Consider the following 20,545-nt stretch of genomic DNA (forward strand, 5'->3'; position numbering starts at 1 on the left):
ATAATGATAATTTATTTAATGTCCGCGGCGCAAGTTATCCGTGCAGTATAAGACAATGTCTAAAGCTGAAAAGTGATTTATTAGTCAGTCGTGTAACTGGATAAAACAGGATCTAATCAAAATGGCTTTGGCTTGGTTAAAGCAAAATTGTTTTCCTTTTGGTGATGAAAAAAGCAACTTGCTCTCATATTGAATTTGCAAGGAAAAATAAAAAAGCGATTATTAATTACTAGGAATTGTTGACTGCATTTCGTTTCGCCATGGTTGGATCACCAAAATAACTTTTGACTTTAGATCGGGCAGTTCGCAATTCGTTGTTCTAATATATTTTGTTGAAGAAATTTTCAAAGTTTATCAGATACTCGTTCATCCTAACAACGAAGTGTCCCCTCAGTCATTTTGCGAAACTCGACGTTCCTCCCAAAGCATTGCACACCTGATTGGGGCTAATTGCTCTTGTTACCAGTTTTCCCTCATTTGTTCGCACGAGATCAAGTCTTCCCCCCTCCTTTTTTTGCAGGCAAACCACGGCCATTAGCATTTCATTGTCGTCCGAGCCACGGGGGTGGGAAATTTGAAAGTTGCTTCGATGGGATGGGGAATTTGAACCAGCGGAATACACGTGTTTTGACTTTAAATATAAAGAAGTTTAAAGGTAAAGAGTCCGCTGGCGTGAGCAAATGGCCTCGCAGAAAATTTCCACATCGCAGAATGAAGCTTATAAGCGGAAAACCCGACAGCTGCATCAAAAACTATTATGTAACTGCAAAATTCTGCAACATTCGTTGATCACCCAAAAGATCGTTCAATCGTTCAATAAAAAATTTTGCTTGCGGGGGGCTTTGAACGCCAGGGGGGGAGAATTCGAAGGAACCGATCTTAAAAAGTTTAAATGGCCAGGGGTTGCGCGGAGGGATGTTGAAGCTTTAAATTGAACGACGCAAAACCGACGTCACTTCATTTGTCTTCTTCTTTCTTTTAATGGTTTGCAGAAACATGAAAACCCATTTCCTCTCCAATGTTTACATTTAACTGGGGTTTTCTATTTTTAATTACGAGGGTTGAAAGTAGCAAATGAAACGCAACACAATACACGAATATGGCTGCAATTCAGCAATGGTTTCTTCATTGTTTGTAAAATAAACAAGACACAGAATAACTTAATTAGGAGAAACAACTGAGTTTGACTAGTGTTTGTCCCTGATCAGTTTTCAGTCACATTGTTAACAGCTACACCTGGGCAGCTAAATAAACGACAATTTTCAGTTTTTGTTTGGTTTTCGGTTTGCAGTTAGAAGTTCGTATGATTACATCATCTTTATTTTCAGTTGCTCGCTTTTATTGGCTTTCAGTCTGAAGTCCTACTTGTTCCTTTACCGAATTTTCGTTTAAGCGAGTAAGTTTCGGGAAATTTCAAATCGAATTTTGCTCAAGGCTTAAAGATCTGACGGAGAATGCCAATAACTAAACAGGTGAGGTTAATTTGATTTTTTTTTTATTCGCTGTATATAAGCTGCATTTGTCTGTAATCAATTTCCTTTCTTGGCGCCAATAATTAGTATTGGTAATGCAGAACCGAGTGGAGTCCATTTCGGTCTGTAATCATAGGAGTGATTACAAAATCGGATCGGATGACCGCGAAGCGAGCGTACGATTTATCAATCACGAATATGATTACAGACTAAACTGGACGACACAAAGTCTTGTTACCGTTTTTTCGTAACCATTACAATTTCCGAAAAAAAAAACCCAAATACATTAATTTGAGAAAGAGCTTTCAATATTAATTATCTACAGTGAAAAATTTCCCCATTTTCAAATTTCCGGGTAAGTGGTTGTTGCTATGGTTATTTTAATCAATTCTTTGATTGGTGGATGTAGCTGAGTGGACTTCACATGATTGGCTACTTTAACTGTCTGATTACAGGTGTCCGATTACAGCCAATTGTCCGATTGTACTGTCCGATTACAAATCTGCAGAATAATTAGTGAAAATTACAGCAGCTAATGCTAGATCACATTTGAGGAAACTGTAATGGTTATGATTAAAGGTAAAATCTAATCAATTCTACACTTCTTTGACCCAGATTAGATGCCTCGGCTGGTATACTTACGGCAAGGAATAGTTTTCCATTCTTCCATCAGGATTTGTCATGTCTCCATATCAAGCTTTTGTATTTTTATTCGTTTCAACCACTGCTGGATTGGATGATTGCAACACGGTCGTATCTATCAGAGGCTACCTTCTGATTGGTCGCCCTTTCAAGATAGCATCCGGGAAATCCCTTACGACGTGTATTTTATCATGTGACCGGGATGCAAACTGTTACAGCTTCAATTATAAATTTCCCAGAAAGACGTGTGAGTTAAACAATGTGACTCGTTCCCTTCGTCCTGAAAAGTTTATCTTTTCTCCTGATGCCGTGTACTTTGATCACCCATCCCGTCCCGCGGGATCATGCTCGGGTAATTGGCCCTGTAGAAATAAGGGGAAGTGTGTCAATTTGGCGGGAGCTCCAGGCTTTAACTGCCAATGCCGATATCATTACATAGGAGAAACGTGTAAAGGTATTTTTATACATTGCATGAATAAAGTGATGTTTGCAAACAAAGACTTTATTGTTAGCCAGTAGCCACTGTTCAGAATGACGAGCCCATGCTCGTCCGAAGGCGAGAGTCAACGAAAATTGAGTCTAAGTTAACCTTTCCGCTCTCCTGATCTACGTGTAAATTATCCCTATTGTTTTCGTCGAAGTTCCTTAAGATTTCTTTTAGCTCTAAGTATTTGGCGATGAAAAAACTCTATGCTTACTGTGCCTGACATTTTCTTTCTTTTCATCACTTTTATGACGACTTGAGAATATAATGACATTATAAGGATAATGGCAGGTAATTTAGTGTTAACAACTGAGTTGAAAACGTAAATTGGCCACCGTAAAGGGTAAAAATATATATAGCCTTTTTCGGTCACAGCGGTTTATCAGTTGAAAGACTCTCAAGCATTACTCTCTCGTCTATTAAAGATTATGTCAACTGCAGCGTGGATAATGATGATAATAATTATGATGACGATAATGAAATCATGAAATAAATGAACATGGAATAATTAGTTTGCAGTTCGCCCCCACTGGGAATGGAAGACGGTAGGATACTAAACCATCAAATAACAGCCTCATCGGATGGATGGTGGCTGCTGGAATATTACAAGGCTAAAGATGCCCGTTTGAAAGTTCAATCGCTTTCTTGGGTCTGTAGTTACGTGGATTCAACTCCTTGGCTTCAAGTCAGCTTTGCGCCAGAAATCAAACTGATCAGTGGTATTGCTACCCAAGGAAACCCATCGCATGACTGGTGGACGACAAGTTACACCTTGAAGCACAGCATGACGGGTAAAACATGGCAGGAGCATGAGCGACAAGGATTTACAAAGGCAAGTGAGATGATAGACGGAGTCTATTGTGGAAAACGCAGAGTTGCCCATTGCGTCTTTGGTCAGACCTAGGAGTGGCACTGGCGAAGAGAAACCCCTAAGAATTATTTTGAGGCAGGGGCGGTGATATTATTTGTCAACCAGCTTTAAACTGCTTTCCTAGCTCAGGTTTATAGTTTGAATAGTATAGTTTGAATAGAAGACATTCCAACTGAGCCTTGAACTGAGTGACGTAAATCTGTAACGTTAGTCATCACTATCAAGTAGAACAGTCGTTCTCTCCGATTTCAATAGGGGCACAGGTAAATTGTTCAAAGGGGAGGGGGTCTTTTAAACAAGTCCCTGCGTCTTGCGGTAAGTGGGCGATACCACTGCTCGACCTATTGTATCGGCGAGCTCATATTTACGCAGTGAGGAGGACTTGCATTGAATGGGGTCCCTAGCAAAGGAAAAATATGTATACTGAGCAGATTCCTCATCGGCTTAATCATGGGGTTTGTATGTTGTCGGCAACAAACAAAAAGACAAATTTTCTGAAAAGGAGAGAGGTCACGAGTACCCGGAACACCCCCCCCCCCCTTTGGTACAACATTTTTTAAGCTAGACCACTTTTGACAATAATTTAAAATTGATCGATGCGCGCTAGGATTTTATGAAAGCTTGCATATTTAGTTATTGGAGGTTGCGACTACTCCATCCAAAATATTGAGCCAGTTCGTTCTGTCTCTTCCAGGTTTTTCTTGCCAATTCAGACCGCAACACCATCGTGAAACATGCCATATCTCCTCTCATCAAGGCTTCGTTCATCCGCGTTCTTCCTCTTACGAAATATGGACGGTCTGCCCTACGAATTGAGATTTATGGCTGCGATTCCGTTGATGAATAAACACTCTACCAAACTACACGGCTTTTCTAACTTCCAAAATAACAAACTAACAGAAATCCCTGGATAACAGTGTAAAAAATCTTTCATTTTCTTTCAAATTTTTGGTGATAATAGGGCCTCACAAGGATAGCCTTGTCGGTAGGGGCCAATATAATAGGCAATTTCATCAGTCGAGCGAAATATTTTATCGAATATCACGTTGTATGTCACTAGTTTATAAATAGTGTTTGTTGTCTTGGTTACATTAACCCACTGAGTCGTTAAGCAATGACTCTGTTCTCAGACTTCTCTACTCAAAAAATATTAACAACCACATCGAAATCTCTTTGCATTGCAAAAATTACAGTACAAATGCAAAAGTAAAGAGATAAAAGCAAAAGAAAATTCCTCAGCCAGTCTAATTAGTATTTTATACAACGTGTCTGAATATGACTGATGTATCTAAAAGCTGGTGGCATATGGCCGTGTTGCCTGTAACCGCAGCCAACACGGCTTATATTGGTATATATCAGCTGAAGAAGTAAAAGAGACCGCACAGGTGAACGATATAGGTAAGGCGACCCTAGATTAACGAGAATTAAAACAGCATTTTTTTGTCATCTAATTTCAAGAAACTGGGTAGCTTGACAATTGATCTGGTTAGGTTTTTTTTGTTTGTTTGTTTTTTTTTTTGTTAGTCCTTTTAAAAGATAATTTGGAACAAGTATTTTAAACCATATGGATGTTTATCAAAACAAAAACTTTGAGGAGGTAGAGGAAGTTTCAATAAGGACCCAAGAAGCGTTGTATTTTAAGATCACGGAACAGCTGATCTGTTGGAATTGGGCAACATGGCAATTAAACAACTATTTGAAGCACATTATTGCCCAAGCAATCCGTTTATGTAAAATAGCTCTTTTAATTTCAGTCATCTATGTGTGTATCGTATACGTAAAATGTCCAAATGAGTTATGGTCAATTAAAAATATTTGTATATATTGCATTATTAAACTGGCTACAATGACGTTAACCCGAATTCTATTTTCAATCTTAGCGAAATTCTTTAACCGCAATTCACGGCAATTCCTACCAAAATGATTAATTCTATATCTGAAAAAAGCGTAGCATAGCTATGATCCTAAAGTCACCCTGTGTTCTATGCGAAGAAATTAAGTCTTTTTATAGTTCGGTTTAATTGCTATATTGGTAATGATTGTGCAGCGACACTATCATAAACTTCCTTATCTTCTTATCTCTTTGTCTTGATCGTCGATTCCTCACGCTGGCTGCAAAGATTCGCTGCATGGATCACCACTGGGTCTTTTACTAGGTTGGGATAACATTTTCGAACTTGTAAATGAAAAAAAAAAATGAATAAAATTTGATATACCATCAACCACAAAAGAAAGCGCGGGAAAGAAATACTACACCGGAAATTAAATCAAGTTGTTACCGGAAGCCACTATCCAATCAAGATTTACATTTTGGGATCATGTGACAGGGATGGCTTCGACATGGCGGCTGGTGTAAACTTGTGTGATGTACGCATTGAAGAAACTCTCAAAATAAGAATAGGTAGGTTCAAAATATTGCGAGAATTCTCTTGAGAATTGCTCTCCATTATCTGTGTGATTTTTCAGGTGAGGCAAAAAATCTTCCAGCGAGAAAAGAGCCAAGATATTCGCGAAACTGTTATTGTGTTGTCACACTTGATCAAGAAGAAGTATTTAGAACCTCAACGGTAGAAAAAAGTTTATGGTGAGTTGCCATATGAATATTGCAGTTACTTCGCACCGTTGTACTTTAAATATTTCACAGAACCTCTAATTATTATTTCCCATTCAAAGGCTGGGGCTCGTGCGCGTTTTCAGTGAAATATTTAGCATTGCTCTGTTTTTATTCCGTACAAGGAAATTTTTCTGTTAGAGTTCACGCACGATTTACTCTGGCACGGTTGGTTTTTTGCAAGTCTTGTCTCCAAACGGAAATTTCATTTGCATTGCTGTCTAAATAACCATTTGAATATAAAAAAATTAAGACCTGCATCTTGTATTGTGGGAAAAAAAAACAGAGGGCTTTTTCATGATCGTGAAAAATAGGGAACCCAATACGTCATTTAGTGGCAGAAACTTATTTGATTTACGCTTGCATTTAGCGACTAGTTTGAGAGAGTGGCATATTAATCAGAAATACTCTAGACCAACTCAAAAAGAAAATAATACTGTTCAAGTTTGTTTGATAAATATCGTTCCTGAATCGTCGCTTTTCGCATCATTATATAATCAGCGCCGGCCCGTTTTCTGCTCAATGAAGAAATTACTTGAGCGTGAAAATTTTGAAATGGCTTATTTCTTTCCTTATTACAACAACACGCAAGTTAATGTTTGATTGTAGTTTTGTAACTGAGAGTTGCTATACTCTTTTCCTGTATAATTTATTTTACTCTTCAAATTCGAGTGTATTGTTTTATTTTTGTTACAAGTGTTCATTAATTTTTAAGGTTTAGGGAACGTGTCAATTTAGTTATTTCTCGCTAATTGTTTGTAGGATTTTCCATATTATGTTGTATCTGTCAAATTATTCAAACATTTGCTTTTCTTTTAATTCGTTTAAGCTAACGGTTAAAATTCCTGTACATGTATCAAGTAAAATCGAGGTTTCTATAGCGTATGCAAAATTTAATTTGTGAAATATCTCACTATGCTATTTAATTTATTAATGAGAGGTAATTATTGAAAGAATCATTTTTCTTAAGGTGATAACCTGCTATTGATATCCTGAATCTTATATTGCAAAAAGTATGAATAATTGATTTAATACTGGAAAGATTGGGAAATCATGCCTAGATGTTACATGGGCCAGGACGAGTGAATAGAGATCACATTTGATCAAACTCTGCAACTTGAAAATCTTTTTTTTTTGCTCAAGGTTTTTAACATGAGATTTTGAATAATATGTGGTTCAATACACTCTCTGGATGTAGATGTAGCTATAAATAAATTGGAGCATGTGGGGTGCAACTTAAGCTAAAACAGGATACATCATTTTAGAATGTAGAGGGCACAAAGCAATAGTTCTGATTAAAATCACAAGTATGATTACCATCCAAAGTTATGTGGCAAGAAGTTTCATTGTTACTATTTTACCTTCATGTTGAAACGATTTTTTTCTTAATCAAGAAATAGTGGACTTCAGTCAATACCAATTAATTACGTTCTGATTCATTAGAAAAAAGAGATGAAAGAAAATAAATGAATGCAATTTATGTTTATATTACTTTATTGAAATTTGACTGGTTGGTCAAAATAGTTGGATTTATCAACAAATGGCTCATTTATGGCCCAATCAGGTTACAAGGATTGCCAGCAATTTTCAAAAAGATATGCAAAAGGAAGGAAATAAGATGATTTTCCATTTGAATACGATTTTTCTAAAAAATAACAAACAAACAAACAAATGATTTCATATTCATTTTCACTTATTTTATCTGTTAAACTTAATCATGCCTTGGCTCTCAAGAAAACCATCCAAAACAGATCAGTTGTATTTTCTCTGTATTATAAATGTGTGACATTTTCTTCTTTTTTTTTTTTCTTTTCTACAGCCCTTTTTTTGGTGAAGATGTACATTTTGAAGTTCCAAGAGACTTTAGGACATTATGTTTTTATCTATTTGACACTGATCTTATAGGAAAGGATACAGTTTTAGGAAAGGTAAGTTAGTGTGATTCAAATGTTAAGAAAAAATTATATCAGTACATTTCACATGTAAGGGCATATTAACCCTTTCACTCCCAAGATCTAATTAGTAATTCTCCTTACTATCTGCCAAACAATTCTTATAATGTTAGTTCAGAGAATTTGGTATTGGATCAACTAATAATCCCATGATTGATATTCATCTCTATTCTCATCACCTGCCTGCTTGATATTGTATTGATATTGTTAAAGGAGAAATTCTGTCTTGGTCAGTTGTGGGAGTGAAAGGGTTAAAAAAGGATGTACAACTATTGATTTAGTACTTTCATGGTAAGGTTCATTACAGGTATATGAATTTGTATTCAACTAGGCCCAGTTGTATAAAGGTCGCATAACGTTATCTAGCAGATAAATTGCTATCCAGCAGGTAAATGATAGCAAAACATACTACACTATCCACCGGATAGAGATTTATCCAGCAGATAACGTTATCTAACCTTCGAACAACCAGCACCTGGCCAGTTGTGATCACACCACCCAGCTCTGGTTACACTGTTAGCTGTGCACACACTCATCATTAATCTGATTGTGAATGCGTGATTGTGAACAAAGGAAATGTAGAGACTGTAATCACAGTGAGATCAAACTGTCTCTAAGACTGGTTTTCACAAGTTGGCAAAATCCCAAACAATCAGGAGTTTCACTGTGTCCTCAGATTTTGAAACTGGAAATCTGTTGAGAAACTTATCATTAGACACGATATAGAGACATTTTTTAGTTATTTCCCATATTAATGCTCTCTTGGTAAAAGGTATGGAACTTCAAAAGTCACATTTTATTAATTTGGAGTGCTCTCAAGTTGAAATATCTAGTCCTTGTACAGTTTTGGAATAGAAATATCAGCCCAGTGGCTATAAAGAAATTTCCCATTTGAACAGAAAAATATTTATTAGGCCACCCAAGCTCATTTACAAGTCCAATAGGGAAAATCTCTCCCAGAGAACCATGAGGCTCTGCCTTAACAATGTTACTGGCAATTCTTTTTCAGGTTGCAATTAAGAAAGGATGTGTTCATAACTATCCCTCAGATACATGGTTTCCTCTGGTTCATGTTGAACCTGACACAGAAGTTCAAGGAAGAATACATATAGAAATCAAGCATTATGAATTTATACCTGACACAGATGATGATGAATTCTCTAGCACACCCAAACTAAGCATTAAGTATGTTTTTATGCCAACAAGAAATCAGTCACCAGTGTTCTCCCTTATTTTGAGCATGAAAGGTGGAAAGAAATTTTCAAACCAGTAGAGCTAGAATTCCAAGCAATTTTAGGTAGTATTAAAGGTACTACAGGTGATGGATTTACCTGTTACTGCTTAAAAAAAAGAGCACTGAGTTCTGTTCAATACCCTATTGAATTTTTTAACAGTTTAATTATGTAGCCCTTTGATGTTGAAAATTGAGCTGAATTTGGGTACCTAAGGAATTTTTATTATGCATTGTATGTTTTTTTGCATCTTTCTCAGATATAGAATTTTTAAACCAGCTAATTTTTTTAAAATTTTCCTTTGTTGCTGATTATTAGTTGTGTTAAATCATGGACAAATTAAAGAATATTTCCAGAAAGAATGTAATTTTCACTCACTAATGACTGGTAACCTACTCTTGCAATAACCATGCCTAGGAGGCTGATATTCTTGGTTGTATTTGCTCTACTTATCATTCCTTTTGTTTGTTTGTTCGTTTCTAGGGTTGTGGAATGTACTGACTTGTATGGGTGTAATGGAAATGGCACATTTTCTGATCCATATGTCAGTATTACTTGCCAACGCCCAGTCTCAAGGTAAATTTAAAGTCACTTAATAATTTATTTGGTAGCAGAGATCATTAACTAAAGAAAAAACAGCTCTTCTTAATAAGATCTGTATCCAAATTTTACCAGATCTTTTATAAATTATTTTGATGTGGATAATTTTACATTTTTCTCTAAAGGTCAGAGCCTAAGAAGACCAAAGTAAAGAAAAGAACATTGAATCCAAAATTTGAAGAATCATTTCTCTTTGAAGTATGTGTAAATGCTTTGATTCGTAGTTATCATACATGGGTAATTTTCCCATTGTCCTTTGTCAAAGCCATGGTGTCAAAGGTTCGAAACCGGATTGATCAAAAACTGAATTTTAATGCAATTAAATTTCTTTTTCTGTATAGATACCTGATGATGATGTTGAAAGTTTGGTTTTGAGGTGTGCCTTGATTTAAATTCAATTTGTGTCAATTATGGATTTATCTTTTCTTTTTGAATTAATTGAAAACTAGTAGGTGAAGGCAGTTTCAAAAGTATACTCTTGACCTTTGAATATCCTTAGGTGCACTGCCTGGAGTGCCAGTCTTATAGGAGAAGATATCTTCTTAGGAGAAGTAAGTGGCAATTAAAATGACTTTTGGTTCAAAGGATGTTCCTCTAACTCCTAGAGTGCTTCAGTCTTTTATTAAATTTCTATCTTGGCTAAGTTGGTGATATATGATATATTACATAGTTAATGAGTTTTGATCAGTATATACCAGTAGTTCTTTTCTTCACAACATCATATTTTTTTTTTTTATTATAAGAGTTATTGCTGAATGCATTACATGTCAATTTCTCATATACTCTAGGTCAGGGTTCCTCTTAGTAAATGTGATTTGTCTTCAATGCATGAAGGATGGTGGGTACTTTTCATTGATTGAAGTTATTTTTTCATTTATTTTAAATTACCTGTAGATATCACACTTAAGATGTCGTGTTTTTTTAGCAGGAGAAATACTGGTTTTTTATTAAAATTATATTTCTATTTTTCTTCTAAGGTACTGGCTTGGACCTCGTGAAGAGAAGAATGACCCTCCAGTTAAACAAGATATAGGCTCATTAAGGCTCAGAGTGACTCACACTCAAGATCATGTATTTCCTTCAAGTTTTTATGAACCACTGAGGGAAACAATTTTGGCTATTAAGGATGGGCAGGTAAAGGGAAGGGCATGTTGAATTTTGTGTGTTGAAATACAAAGTTCATTATGTAAATACTGTAACTTTTCATTCATTAGGATGTACAGACAACTGCAGCCCACATTCTTGGTGATATAATTAAGGATAAGGCTACAGTGGCAAAGTCTCTTGTCAGAGTTTTTTCTCACCATAATCAGGTGTGCGTTTGTTGTTGTTTCTCTCACAGTGAGATTTGAATTAACAGTGTAGACAAATACAGTGTTCTCCCTTACTTTAAGCACAACAGGTAAAAGAAATTTCAGGTAAATAAAATTTTTAATAATTTCAAACCATCTTTGGCAGTTTATAAGAGGTGGTAGCTTTTATTGGCTTCTATTGGCTACTGCCTGAAAAGGAGAACACTGCAAATATGAAGTTTTCTTGATGCAGATACATTACACATATCTCAGCTGTTGTTACTATCATGTGCATTCTTTGGTAAGCACATAGATGTACCTGCAGCCATACTGTGAAACTACTTTTTTTCCCTTGTCTCTTTTGTGTTCTTTTATTTTTTTATGTTTGTTTGATTTTGTGCTTTTTTGCATTGGTTCCTTTTAGGTTGTAGATTTTATAAAGCTGGTTGTAGATCATGAAGTCCAAAGTACAAAGTGAGTGCTATGACTTGTTCTTAGATTGAAAGGTCAATTTGAGCAGAGGATGTGACATATCAGCTTTCAGTATGGTTTTTATAGTATTGCTGAACATGGCCAGACAGGTCATAATAAAGCATCATCTGATATTAAACTGATTTACATGAATGCAGCTTTTTCTTACAAAGATTTTTTTTGCATTTTGTTTTCAGAGATTCCAATACACTTTTCCGAGGCAATTCTGTAGCAACCAAGTCTGTTGATGAGTTCATGAAGCATGCTGGCATGTATTATCTTCATGACACCATTAAATGCCTCATAGATGAAGTGAGTTCATTGCTGTGTTTAGAAAATTAAAATTCAATATAATCTTGCATTTATTCTATAAAATCTCTCATACATGTAAGGCCTTGTTGGCCTGAAAAGTACACTACATACTTTTTTTTACAACAAGAGAAAAATATATGTGCAGTATTTGTGAGAATGGCCAGCAGTGTGTGCAGAGTATAAATGAATTTTGCTACTTTGTTTAGATTTATGATGACCACAAAAGATGTGAAATTGACCCAGCTAAGCTGAGAGAAGGGGAATCACTTGAGGGAAATTTGGTGAGTTATTGAGAGGTTCTTTATTTTTTACTTTTCTGTCTTGTTTGTTGACAGCAGGTGATGAACACTTGATAATTATCTCACATTATAATCACTGTTAACTGATGGCAGAATTCTCAGAGCTGAAACTCTAAAAAATGTATGGCAAACTGTACGGAGAGTCGATATAAACTCTTGGGAAAGTGTTAAGTTTTGCTGGCTGTCAATGTGTTCAAGTGTTATGTATTCCTGGCAGTCAGGAAAAACCCTGCAAAGAAACTCAGCGGTATAGTTTGTCAGCTGCCAGCTCTTTGATAAAACCCTTTGTGTATGTGTTTCATATCACTTTGCACAAAAAAAACATGCAGCATTAATTATGATGTGATTGTTTTTTGTCTTGTTTTTTTTAATGCAGGTTCATCTGCGGAGCTATGTAAATAGATTATTTGCAGCTATCACATGTTCTGCCATGGCATGTCCAACTGTAATGTGTCAAGTATTTCACACCATAAGAGAAGCAGCTGTCCGAAAATTCCCAAGTAATTGGTCTTCATTGTAACTAATTAATATGAATTTGTCTACTATGAAAGGCTCCAGATGGAGGAACAGAAAAATGAATGACCAACATGATAGACAGGACAAAACTCAAAATAATTTCCTGGCTGGCACCAGTCAAGTTGTTTGGTTAAACCCATTTTAGACTTGACAAATATCCATGACATCAAGTCTATTTACCATGCTTTAGTTGTACATGCATGCAGTCCTGAACTCAATGCTGTAAGAGTGACTTAGCTGTGTTTAAAACCTGAACTTAGCTCAGAATTAAATTCTTCTTTTTGTGCCTAGGCAACTGGACAAAAATAATGTGTGGCATCCAAGGAGTCAACCAGACAAAAAATCTATATTTGACTGCACATCGCCATTAACTAGGCATTGTTTCAAGCTCTGTAGGATAAATTAATGGAGCTGGAAAATGTATTTATTTTCTTTACAATTATCTGTGCAGTTAATTGATTTTCCATGAACATGCATGTGTTTTGTTTTGCCTTGATTCAGGTGATGAAGATGTGTGTTACACATCAGTGAGTGGATTTGTGTTCCTGAGATTCTTTGCACCTGCTATTTTAAACCCTAAATTATTTCAGATGAGAAATGAGCACCCAGTGAGTAATTTGTGATCTTAAATCTAATTGAAAAAATAGCAATTTAACAATCAATGTCAGCAACTGCACATCTACCCCTCCCCTAATCAAACAGCAACCCCTACTTGTCATCATTTGACTGTTGTTGAGTCAAGAGAGGGGTAGGTGTACAGTTGCTCAGATACTACCATTGATCTGTAATTTAACCCTTTAACTCCCAGATCAAATTTGTCATTCCCTTTACTGTCAACCATACAATTCTTATAATGTTAGTTCAGAGAATTTTGTATTGGATCAACTAACTATCCCCAAATTGATATCTTTCTGTATTTTCATCACTTGTCTAGTTGATATTGTATTGATACTGTAAGGAGAAATTCTGTCTTGGTCACTCATGGGAGTTAAAGGGTCAAACTGTAGCAGCTGCTTATTCTTCTTAGAAGCTTCAACTAACATCTCCAGTACTCAATAATTTTTCATTCAAGTTTTATCACCATTGTTAGATACATGTAAAGAATTAAATTACATCAACTTTATTCTCTCTTGATTTAACAGGATGCACAAACAGCTAGGACACTTACACTTATATCCAAAGCTATCCAGAGTTTAGGAAATGTTGTGAGCTCTGTGCTGGTAGGTACATTTACTTGACTGTCCATTTCCATCAATTTTTTTTATAGAACTGAATCAAATTTGAAATTTTTCTACATATTTTTTTGTTTTTATTTATCATGATATGGAACAGTGTGGACAGGTAAAGGAACCTTACATGGAAACATTGAAGTCAGTTATTCTTGATCAGGAACATATCACTGCTGTAAAAAGAGTAAGTTTTGTGTTTGTTTATGGGGTATCTAGTGTATAAGGTGTGTTTTTCATGTTTGGTGTTTACCAGCCTGTGCAAAGGTCAGGGGATAATGCCATTTTTTGCTGACCCTCTCTTTTGCTTGTTTTTGCTGACTGAGAGCCTGGCTGGAACATGTTTATATTGATTGAAATCAACATTGAGTCTTTTGGGTATTTAAAAAAAGAAATGGCTACAATACTCTATGATTCATCTCAGAATTCATTTTCTTTTAGAATAGAAGTCAATACCTAATAAGAATGTAAAAATATAGAGTTTTTGGTAAACTTAACATTGTTGCAAACCTTTTTGTAGTGTGTATTTTTCAGTGAGTGAGTGAGTATTAGGCACATACCAGTAATCAGAAAATGTGTGGTTATTATATCTTGGATTTGGAAAGCTTCCACTTTTGCCAAAATCAAAATGGACGGCTCAGAAAATTAAAACACCAGTTTGTAGTGTTAAGTGATAAGATGCTTGATGTGTATATGATATATAAACTTGTTCTGCAATTGTTTCAGTTCTTAGAGATCATTTCCTCACCCAGTAGAGCACAAGGACTACCTGTAGACTCAACAATTGTTCTCAAGGAAGGGTGAGTGATGTAGATGTCAGAAATATAATATTTCTTATTCTGTGTTTCACTGATTGAAATGATAGTTTCTATAGGAGTAAGCTGTATTTGGTGCTTTTATTGATTACTGTTCTTTATTATTTCATCAGGATGTTAATAAAGAGAGCTCAAGGGCGAAGTAGACTAGGTTTCAAAAATTTTAGGAAGAGGTTCTTTGTTTTAACCAACAAAGGCCTTTCATACTCGAAGGACAAAACTAAGCCAGTTGTAGGTCACATACCTGTCTGTGATATCTTGGGAGCAGAAAGTTTGGGCGAGGACTCTTTTCACCTAAAACTGGTAGGTTTGTTTTATTTTCTCAATGTTTTGCCTTGTTTGCTGTTTGATTTTGTTCTTTGTTGTCCTCGTCCTGAACTGTCTTAGTTTGTAATCCTTTAAAGCTGTCTGTAATTTTGTGTTTTAATGCTGTGGAAAAGACTTGGCAATGCTTCGACATTAAATTACTTTCACCTGTTACTTAATATCTTTTTAAGGACACTTCTTTATTAATAATTGGCTTGCAATGCTTTTTTTTTGTCATGTGGCACCTTGCCTTTTCCTTCTTTTGGTTGACTAAGGAACAACCTATTAAATGTCAAAACATGCTATAGTGTACACATATCCCAAGCGATCCTTTCCTGCTGCCTGTTTCACATTGCCTCAGCTCTTCCTGAACCTTTTTGCTATTCTACTTACTCAGATGGTACAAATAATACAGCCCGATAGACAATTGTATGTACAGGCAAGCAACACAGTAGAGGAAAGGGAATGGTAAGGAAATAAACAGATTTAGCCCATTTAGATTGAGTTTTGTTGAATCAAAACCAAGGTGATTGTATCAGCCAATCAGAATATAAGAAAGTATCACAGAGTGGCTGGGGGAAGCAGGAATTGACAGGTTGTTTGGTGGAGGGTTTTCAGCCAGTTATCAGGATTTCCTCCCTCTATACCATCTGACAATCAGAATCTCAATTTATCTTGGAAAAAAGTTGACAAAGCCACCCTGACGAAGTTACACTGCTCAGATCAAAATTATCTTTTATTTATTTATTCATTTATTTTATTACTGATTCTCTTCTTCATGTATTTTTAGGACTCGTGCACTGCGTAAAGTATGTCAAAGCAACCCACACAGAGTTAAGAAATATCATCCTGAAGCATTTGTATGTGGTAAATGGCTGTGGTAAGAACAAGAGTTTCTATTTGTTACTCTTTTAGGAGGTAACATGTTACAGGAGAATAAAATTCTGTGACTCATTGTTATAGTATAAATTTATTTTTGCTACTCTTTCAGCTGCAAAGAGCGGGCAGAAAAAGCACCAGGATGTGCAGCTATAACAGAGTAAGCAATTCTATGTACACTTTAGTGAGAGTGCATTTATTATCACTATACTATTATTTATTTATTTATTTATTTATTTATATATATCCCTTGTAGAAACTATGACAGTTAAAATTATGGTATTTTGTCTAAGAGGACCAATCATTGTAATCAAAGTTTGCAATTCTCAACTAATTGTGATGGCCCCAATTCAGATGTGCTTAACAAGGTTTCCTATTGGTACAACTTCTTTTTAAGTAATAATGTTACTGTTGGCAGCTTAGTTTAGATAAAATTGATACAGTTTCTCCTTGTTCAAAAACATATCCTTGTTTCCAGCCAATGTTGATGATAATTTTACCTATAAAATGTTCTTTAATAGTTATTATAAAATCAAATTTTCCATTTCTCTTTGTTTAGAGTGCCTCAACCTAAATGTGTAAATGTAGCTATTGACTGTGATCGGGAGATTGAAAGAATACACTCACTGTTTTTAATAAACTTGGAAAAGTTGGATGAATTGCAAGGTAAGATACTCCTTGTGTTTTTTTGTTTTTTCCTTTTTCTTTTTTGTGTGATAAATTAAATTAGTCAAGCTTTATTTAAACATCAATGACTGATGAGTACTTCCACTGTGTACTTGAACATGCTCAATCTCATTCATTGTTTTCAACAAATCCACAATTTTTATTCACCCCCCAGTTTATGTTCACTTACACCTTGTATTCAATATTTTTATCTGTTTTGTCTCCACTCACAGAATATCTCTTGCTTAATGCCTAATTTTTGACATTGACCAATCTCACATTGTTACTTTTGGAATTAGTCTCTTGGAACAACTAATGCATTAATATCTAGCAGTTTTTGGTTTTCTGTCTGCCATGTGGTTTTCCTCCCTCTCATTAATTTTGCAATATGTGTCCTTTATTGGTCCACAAATTTACAGTGTTTCCAATCTGACTGATTGAGAGGATGGTGCAAGTTTTCTCGACCAATCACATAAGTGAAACTAAACTGAAACAATCCAATAAGAAGATCTGATTTGTAATTCCTCTTTCTAGTTCTTACATGTTTCATGGTAAATTAGTGACAAGAACTTACATTTAAACCAACTTGAAGAACAAACCTCAGCTTATGGGTTTGTTTCTTCTCTTCATCTGTTTCCAGATAATATGTCAATGTTTTCATACAAAATACCATGGCAGTCACCTCTTTTTGTGTACCACAAAAAATAATTAGAATTTGTTACATAGTTTTCATCTCTGAAACTATTTTTTTCTCTTCCAGTTGAATGTGAGAGTCAAAGTGAAAACTGCACTGTTGAAGGACCAACCCAGGAGATGTGGAAACAGAAACTGGAAACCATTAATGACATCCGTTCACATATCATCAGCTTAGAACAAGAACACAAACAGCATAGGAAAATAACACACAGGCTGACCAGACATGGCAGCAAGTAAGTCAGACTACAAGCAGTCCCTTTTTTCCAGCAGAGTCCTTTGCATGAATTAAAAAAAAAAAACTAGGGAGAAACAAAAGGGGCCTGCACCTGATGCACTGAAACCTCCTTCATTTTTACTCAACTTTTACTATCACACTGTTACAAACTAAACACATATACATGGAACATGCTAAGTCTTTGACACTCTACAAACACAATTACAAACATAGCAGTATTTTTAATAATTTTCACTTGACAATGATGTTATGGCATATTGAAACATTGTATCTTTTTAACAAGCTCTATTCCAAAACTCCTATGCAATTATGCATTGATTGTCAATGGGAATCTGGATTATCTTTACAGATACTGTTTCTTATTTTTTTTTGTTCCTCTTTCAGGAAGTGCCCCTGGGGTCCAACTCAAGAATCTCCTGATCCATTTAGACGTCATTTGATCTTATAGTAGTCAATGTTTGTATATAAAGTGTGTAGAAGTGTTAGATTGTAATGCTTCTGTCATAGTGGTTACTTCTCGAAGTGCAATCCATAAAGACTTCCTTCTTCTCTGTATAAAATGCAAACTCGCATACTGGATAAATTCTCCTAAGGAAATTAGTCAGGATGCCTCAGGAAGAGAACGTAGGTTGCTGTTGTTAAATTTTTTATTTAAGTGAGATTTCATTTTTGTTTGACCCTTTACAACAACATCACCTGAGTGTACTGATTTTCAGAACAAAGAGCTTAAACTCTGCATTTTATTTAGTAATCTAAGTTTATAATTTTATAAGTATATTTTTTAAGTTGAATTTACATCCTTCAGACTTACAGCAAACAAGTGTATTTGTTATCTTTCTCTTTCTAGTTTGATGTGGTGGCTTTTTTAATTTGGTAGTTGTTTCTTTTATGTGGTATTGCGATTTGTAGAAAAATGTGAAAAAACTTAGAGGGAAAATGATTTTCTTTGCAGTCATTTCTAAGGGTAAAAATAGTAGAAAAATTTAGTTTAGGAGTATGGGGTATTTTATGTTTACCTAATTAAGAAAAATTATTTTACTATTTATGGGTTATTTGAAATGTTATGCAAACACTGTTTAATTTCTCAGAGAAGTTGATCCAATTAATTTTTTTTGAGAGGGGCCAGGAAGCTAACTTTTAAGAAAACTCTTAAGTCCTTATCAATTTAGCACAATTCTGTGCTTCGAAGGACTGTTTTCATGTTAGAACTCGCAACAGATAATTGTATAATAGCATACCAAACAAATTTAGTTTGATCTTGGAAGGTATTCAAAGGAATATTTTACTTCAGATACAGGTGCAATACTCTGGTAGTAAAAAAAGAAGCACTTGCCCTCTCTCTTTTTAAGACAAAAATGCAATTGGGGTTCCCACAATTTCAAAAGATTCCCAGCCAGTCATAAACTTACCATACACAATAGTGAAACTGATTACCATAAACAGTGCTGGTTCTGGATATTTTGTCATGAAAGCTGTGTCTTTGAAAGTAAGCCCCATTGAATGGTTACTAGGGGTGTGCACAAAATTGTACAGTTAGTCATGGGTGGGATTGGCTTAAAACTGAAGGCTGTACTATAATTGGTGGAGATTTGTTTTAACATGATGAAATGCGGAGGTCTTTCATGCCAAAATATTTTTTTCCTTGGGCTCTTTTATTCTGCATTCATTCTAGTCTTCTACATTTTCTTCATGATCATGAGTGAAGCATAACTCAAACAATGTTACATTCCTTTTTCCTTTTCTTTTTTTTTTTTTTTATATTTCAGTCTGTTTGTTATTGTCTTTTTGTTTTCATTCTGTTTTGAGTTTGGTTTTTAGAATAATTCTTTAAAAAATAAATAACACACACACACTGTTACCCTGTTATTCCTTCAAGTGTTGAAGCCCCTCTCATATCTGTGGAACTTATCATTTGTTTAGTTCTGTGATCCTTTCTGACTTTTAGATGTTTCTAAGAGTTGAATTGCATTTTTGGCTGCTCATTAATGATTTAATACTTCAAATTTAGATGTTGCTTCATTGTATTGCTTTATTTTTGTAATATACCTGTATGTTAGATTTTCAAGTCATATTGATGTAAACTATTTGAAATTTTATGCATGTAGATGCAAATTATTTTTGTTTAGATTGGACCAGTATGTTATTTATAAAGTTTTGCTGGTAAAACCAGCTCTTGGTTTATTTAACCACTTGATAATAAGCAGTAAAAATTTCAATGGTCAATCCAGCTTCTCACCACATGACTCCCTAATGATGAACTCCTGTTCATTCAGTGGCATTTACGCCAAGAATCTTGTCTGAGTAAACGCAGTTGTGCAACAGACACGACACTTTCACACTGGTTTGTCCTAAACTTATCACAGTTTCACAAATCACACCCTGGTCCTAAAAATCATCCACTACATGTTAGTTTTCCTAAAGCCAGTGACACACTTTATAAGCCAATTATGGTGATAAAATCACCAGGTGTGTCGCTGGCTCTGGGGAATAACAGATGATGTACTTCTTCATATGTGGGTTTTTAAATTCATTCACTACGACAAGATATTAACGTGTAACTTCTCCCAAAAAAATTCAAAACATACAGTAGTAAGTTTATGAGAATGGAAAGACTATTGTATGTAACACTGCCTAATTTACAAGGAAATGTTTATTAGCTAGTGGGGAGAATTACTGATTTTGATCTAGGGATTGAGAGGTAAAATGCAGTGAATTTTTTTGTATTTGAATGATGACACAACTTTCCTTTATGATTTTCACTTAAAGTTTTTTGTTCTGGTATTGAATTAAAAATTCATGACATGTACCATAGAGCAAGATGTGTGTTTGTAATAATCTCCTTTCAATTGGTTTGTTATGTTAATTTTATATAGAGTATGAAAACTAACCCATTACATCTAACTTAGACAAAAGTTAAGTACAGTTGCCCCCAAACAATTGAAAATAAAACAAGTTAAAATGGAGTCAT

General features: G+C 35.1%; 2 protein-coding genes across 2 annotated transcripts; both read left to right on the plus strand.

Annotated features, from left to right (window-relative positions):
• The first annotated feature begins 1,209 nt into the window (after positions 1-1,209).
• Positions 1,210-4,463, plus strand: LOC113676208 (retinoschisin-like). The gene is made up of 4 exons (XM_089209622.1): positions 1,210-1,472; positions 2,088-2,568; positions 3,111-3,430; positions 4,164-4,463. The coding sequence occupies exons 2-4, from the start codon at positions 2,154-2,156 to the stop codon at positions 4,314-4,316; spliced, it is 888 nt and encodes a 295-aa protein (XP_089065748.1). The 5' UTR covers positions 1,210-1,472; positions 2,088-2,153; the 3' UTR covers positions 4,317-4,463.
• Positions 4,464-5,777: 1,314 nt separating this feature from the next.
• LOC113676164 (ras GTPase-activating protein 3) lies at positions 5,778-20,540 on the plus strand. Its single transcript, XM_027192784.2, has 26 exons — positions 5,778-5,870; positions 5,936-6,053; positions 7,900-8,008; positions 9,042-9,217; positions 9,748-9,840; positions 9,990-10,062; positions 10,206-10,240; positions 10,364-10,415; positions 10,653-10,702; positions 10,842-10,998; positions 11,079-11,177; positions 11,581-11,630; positions 11,825-11,939; positions 12,146-12,220; positions 12,615-12,738; positions 13,256-13,362; positions 13,897-13,974; positions 14,087-14,167; positions 14,707-14,780; positions 14,909-15,098; positions 15,499-15,569; positions 15,892-15,981; positions 16,093-16,140; positions 16,540-16,646; positions 17,407-17,575; positions 17,962-20,540. The coding sequence occupies exons 1-26, from the start codon at positions 5,810-5,812 to the stop codon at positions 18,023-18,025; spliced, it is 2,466 nt and encodes an 821-aa protein (XP_027048585.2). The 5' UTR covers positions 5,778-5,809; the 3' UTR covers positions 18,026-20,540.
• Positions 20,541-20,545: the final 5 nt, after the last annotated feature.

Source organism: Pocillopora damicornis, chromosome 6 (assembly GCF_964200805.1).
Source record: "Pocillopora damicornis chromosome 6, jaPocDami1.2, whole genome shotgun sequence".
Lineage (NCBI taxonomy): Eukaryota > Metazoa > Cnidaria > Anthozoa > Scleractinia > Pocilloporidae > Pocillopora > Pocillopora damicornis.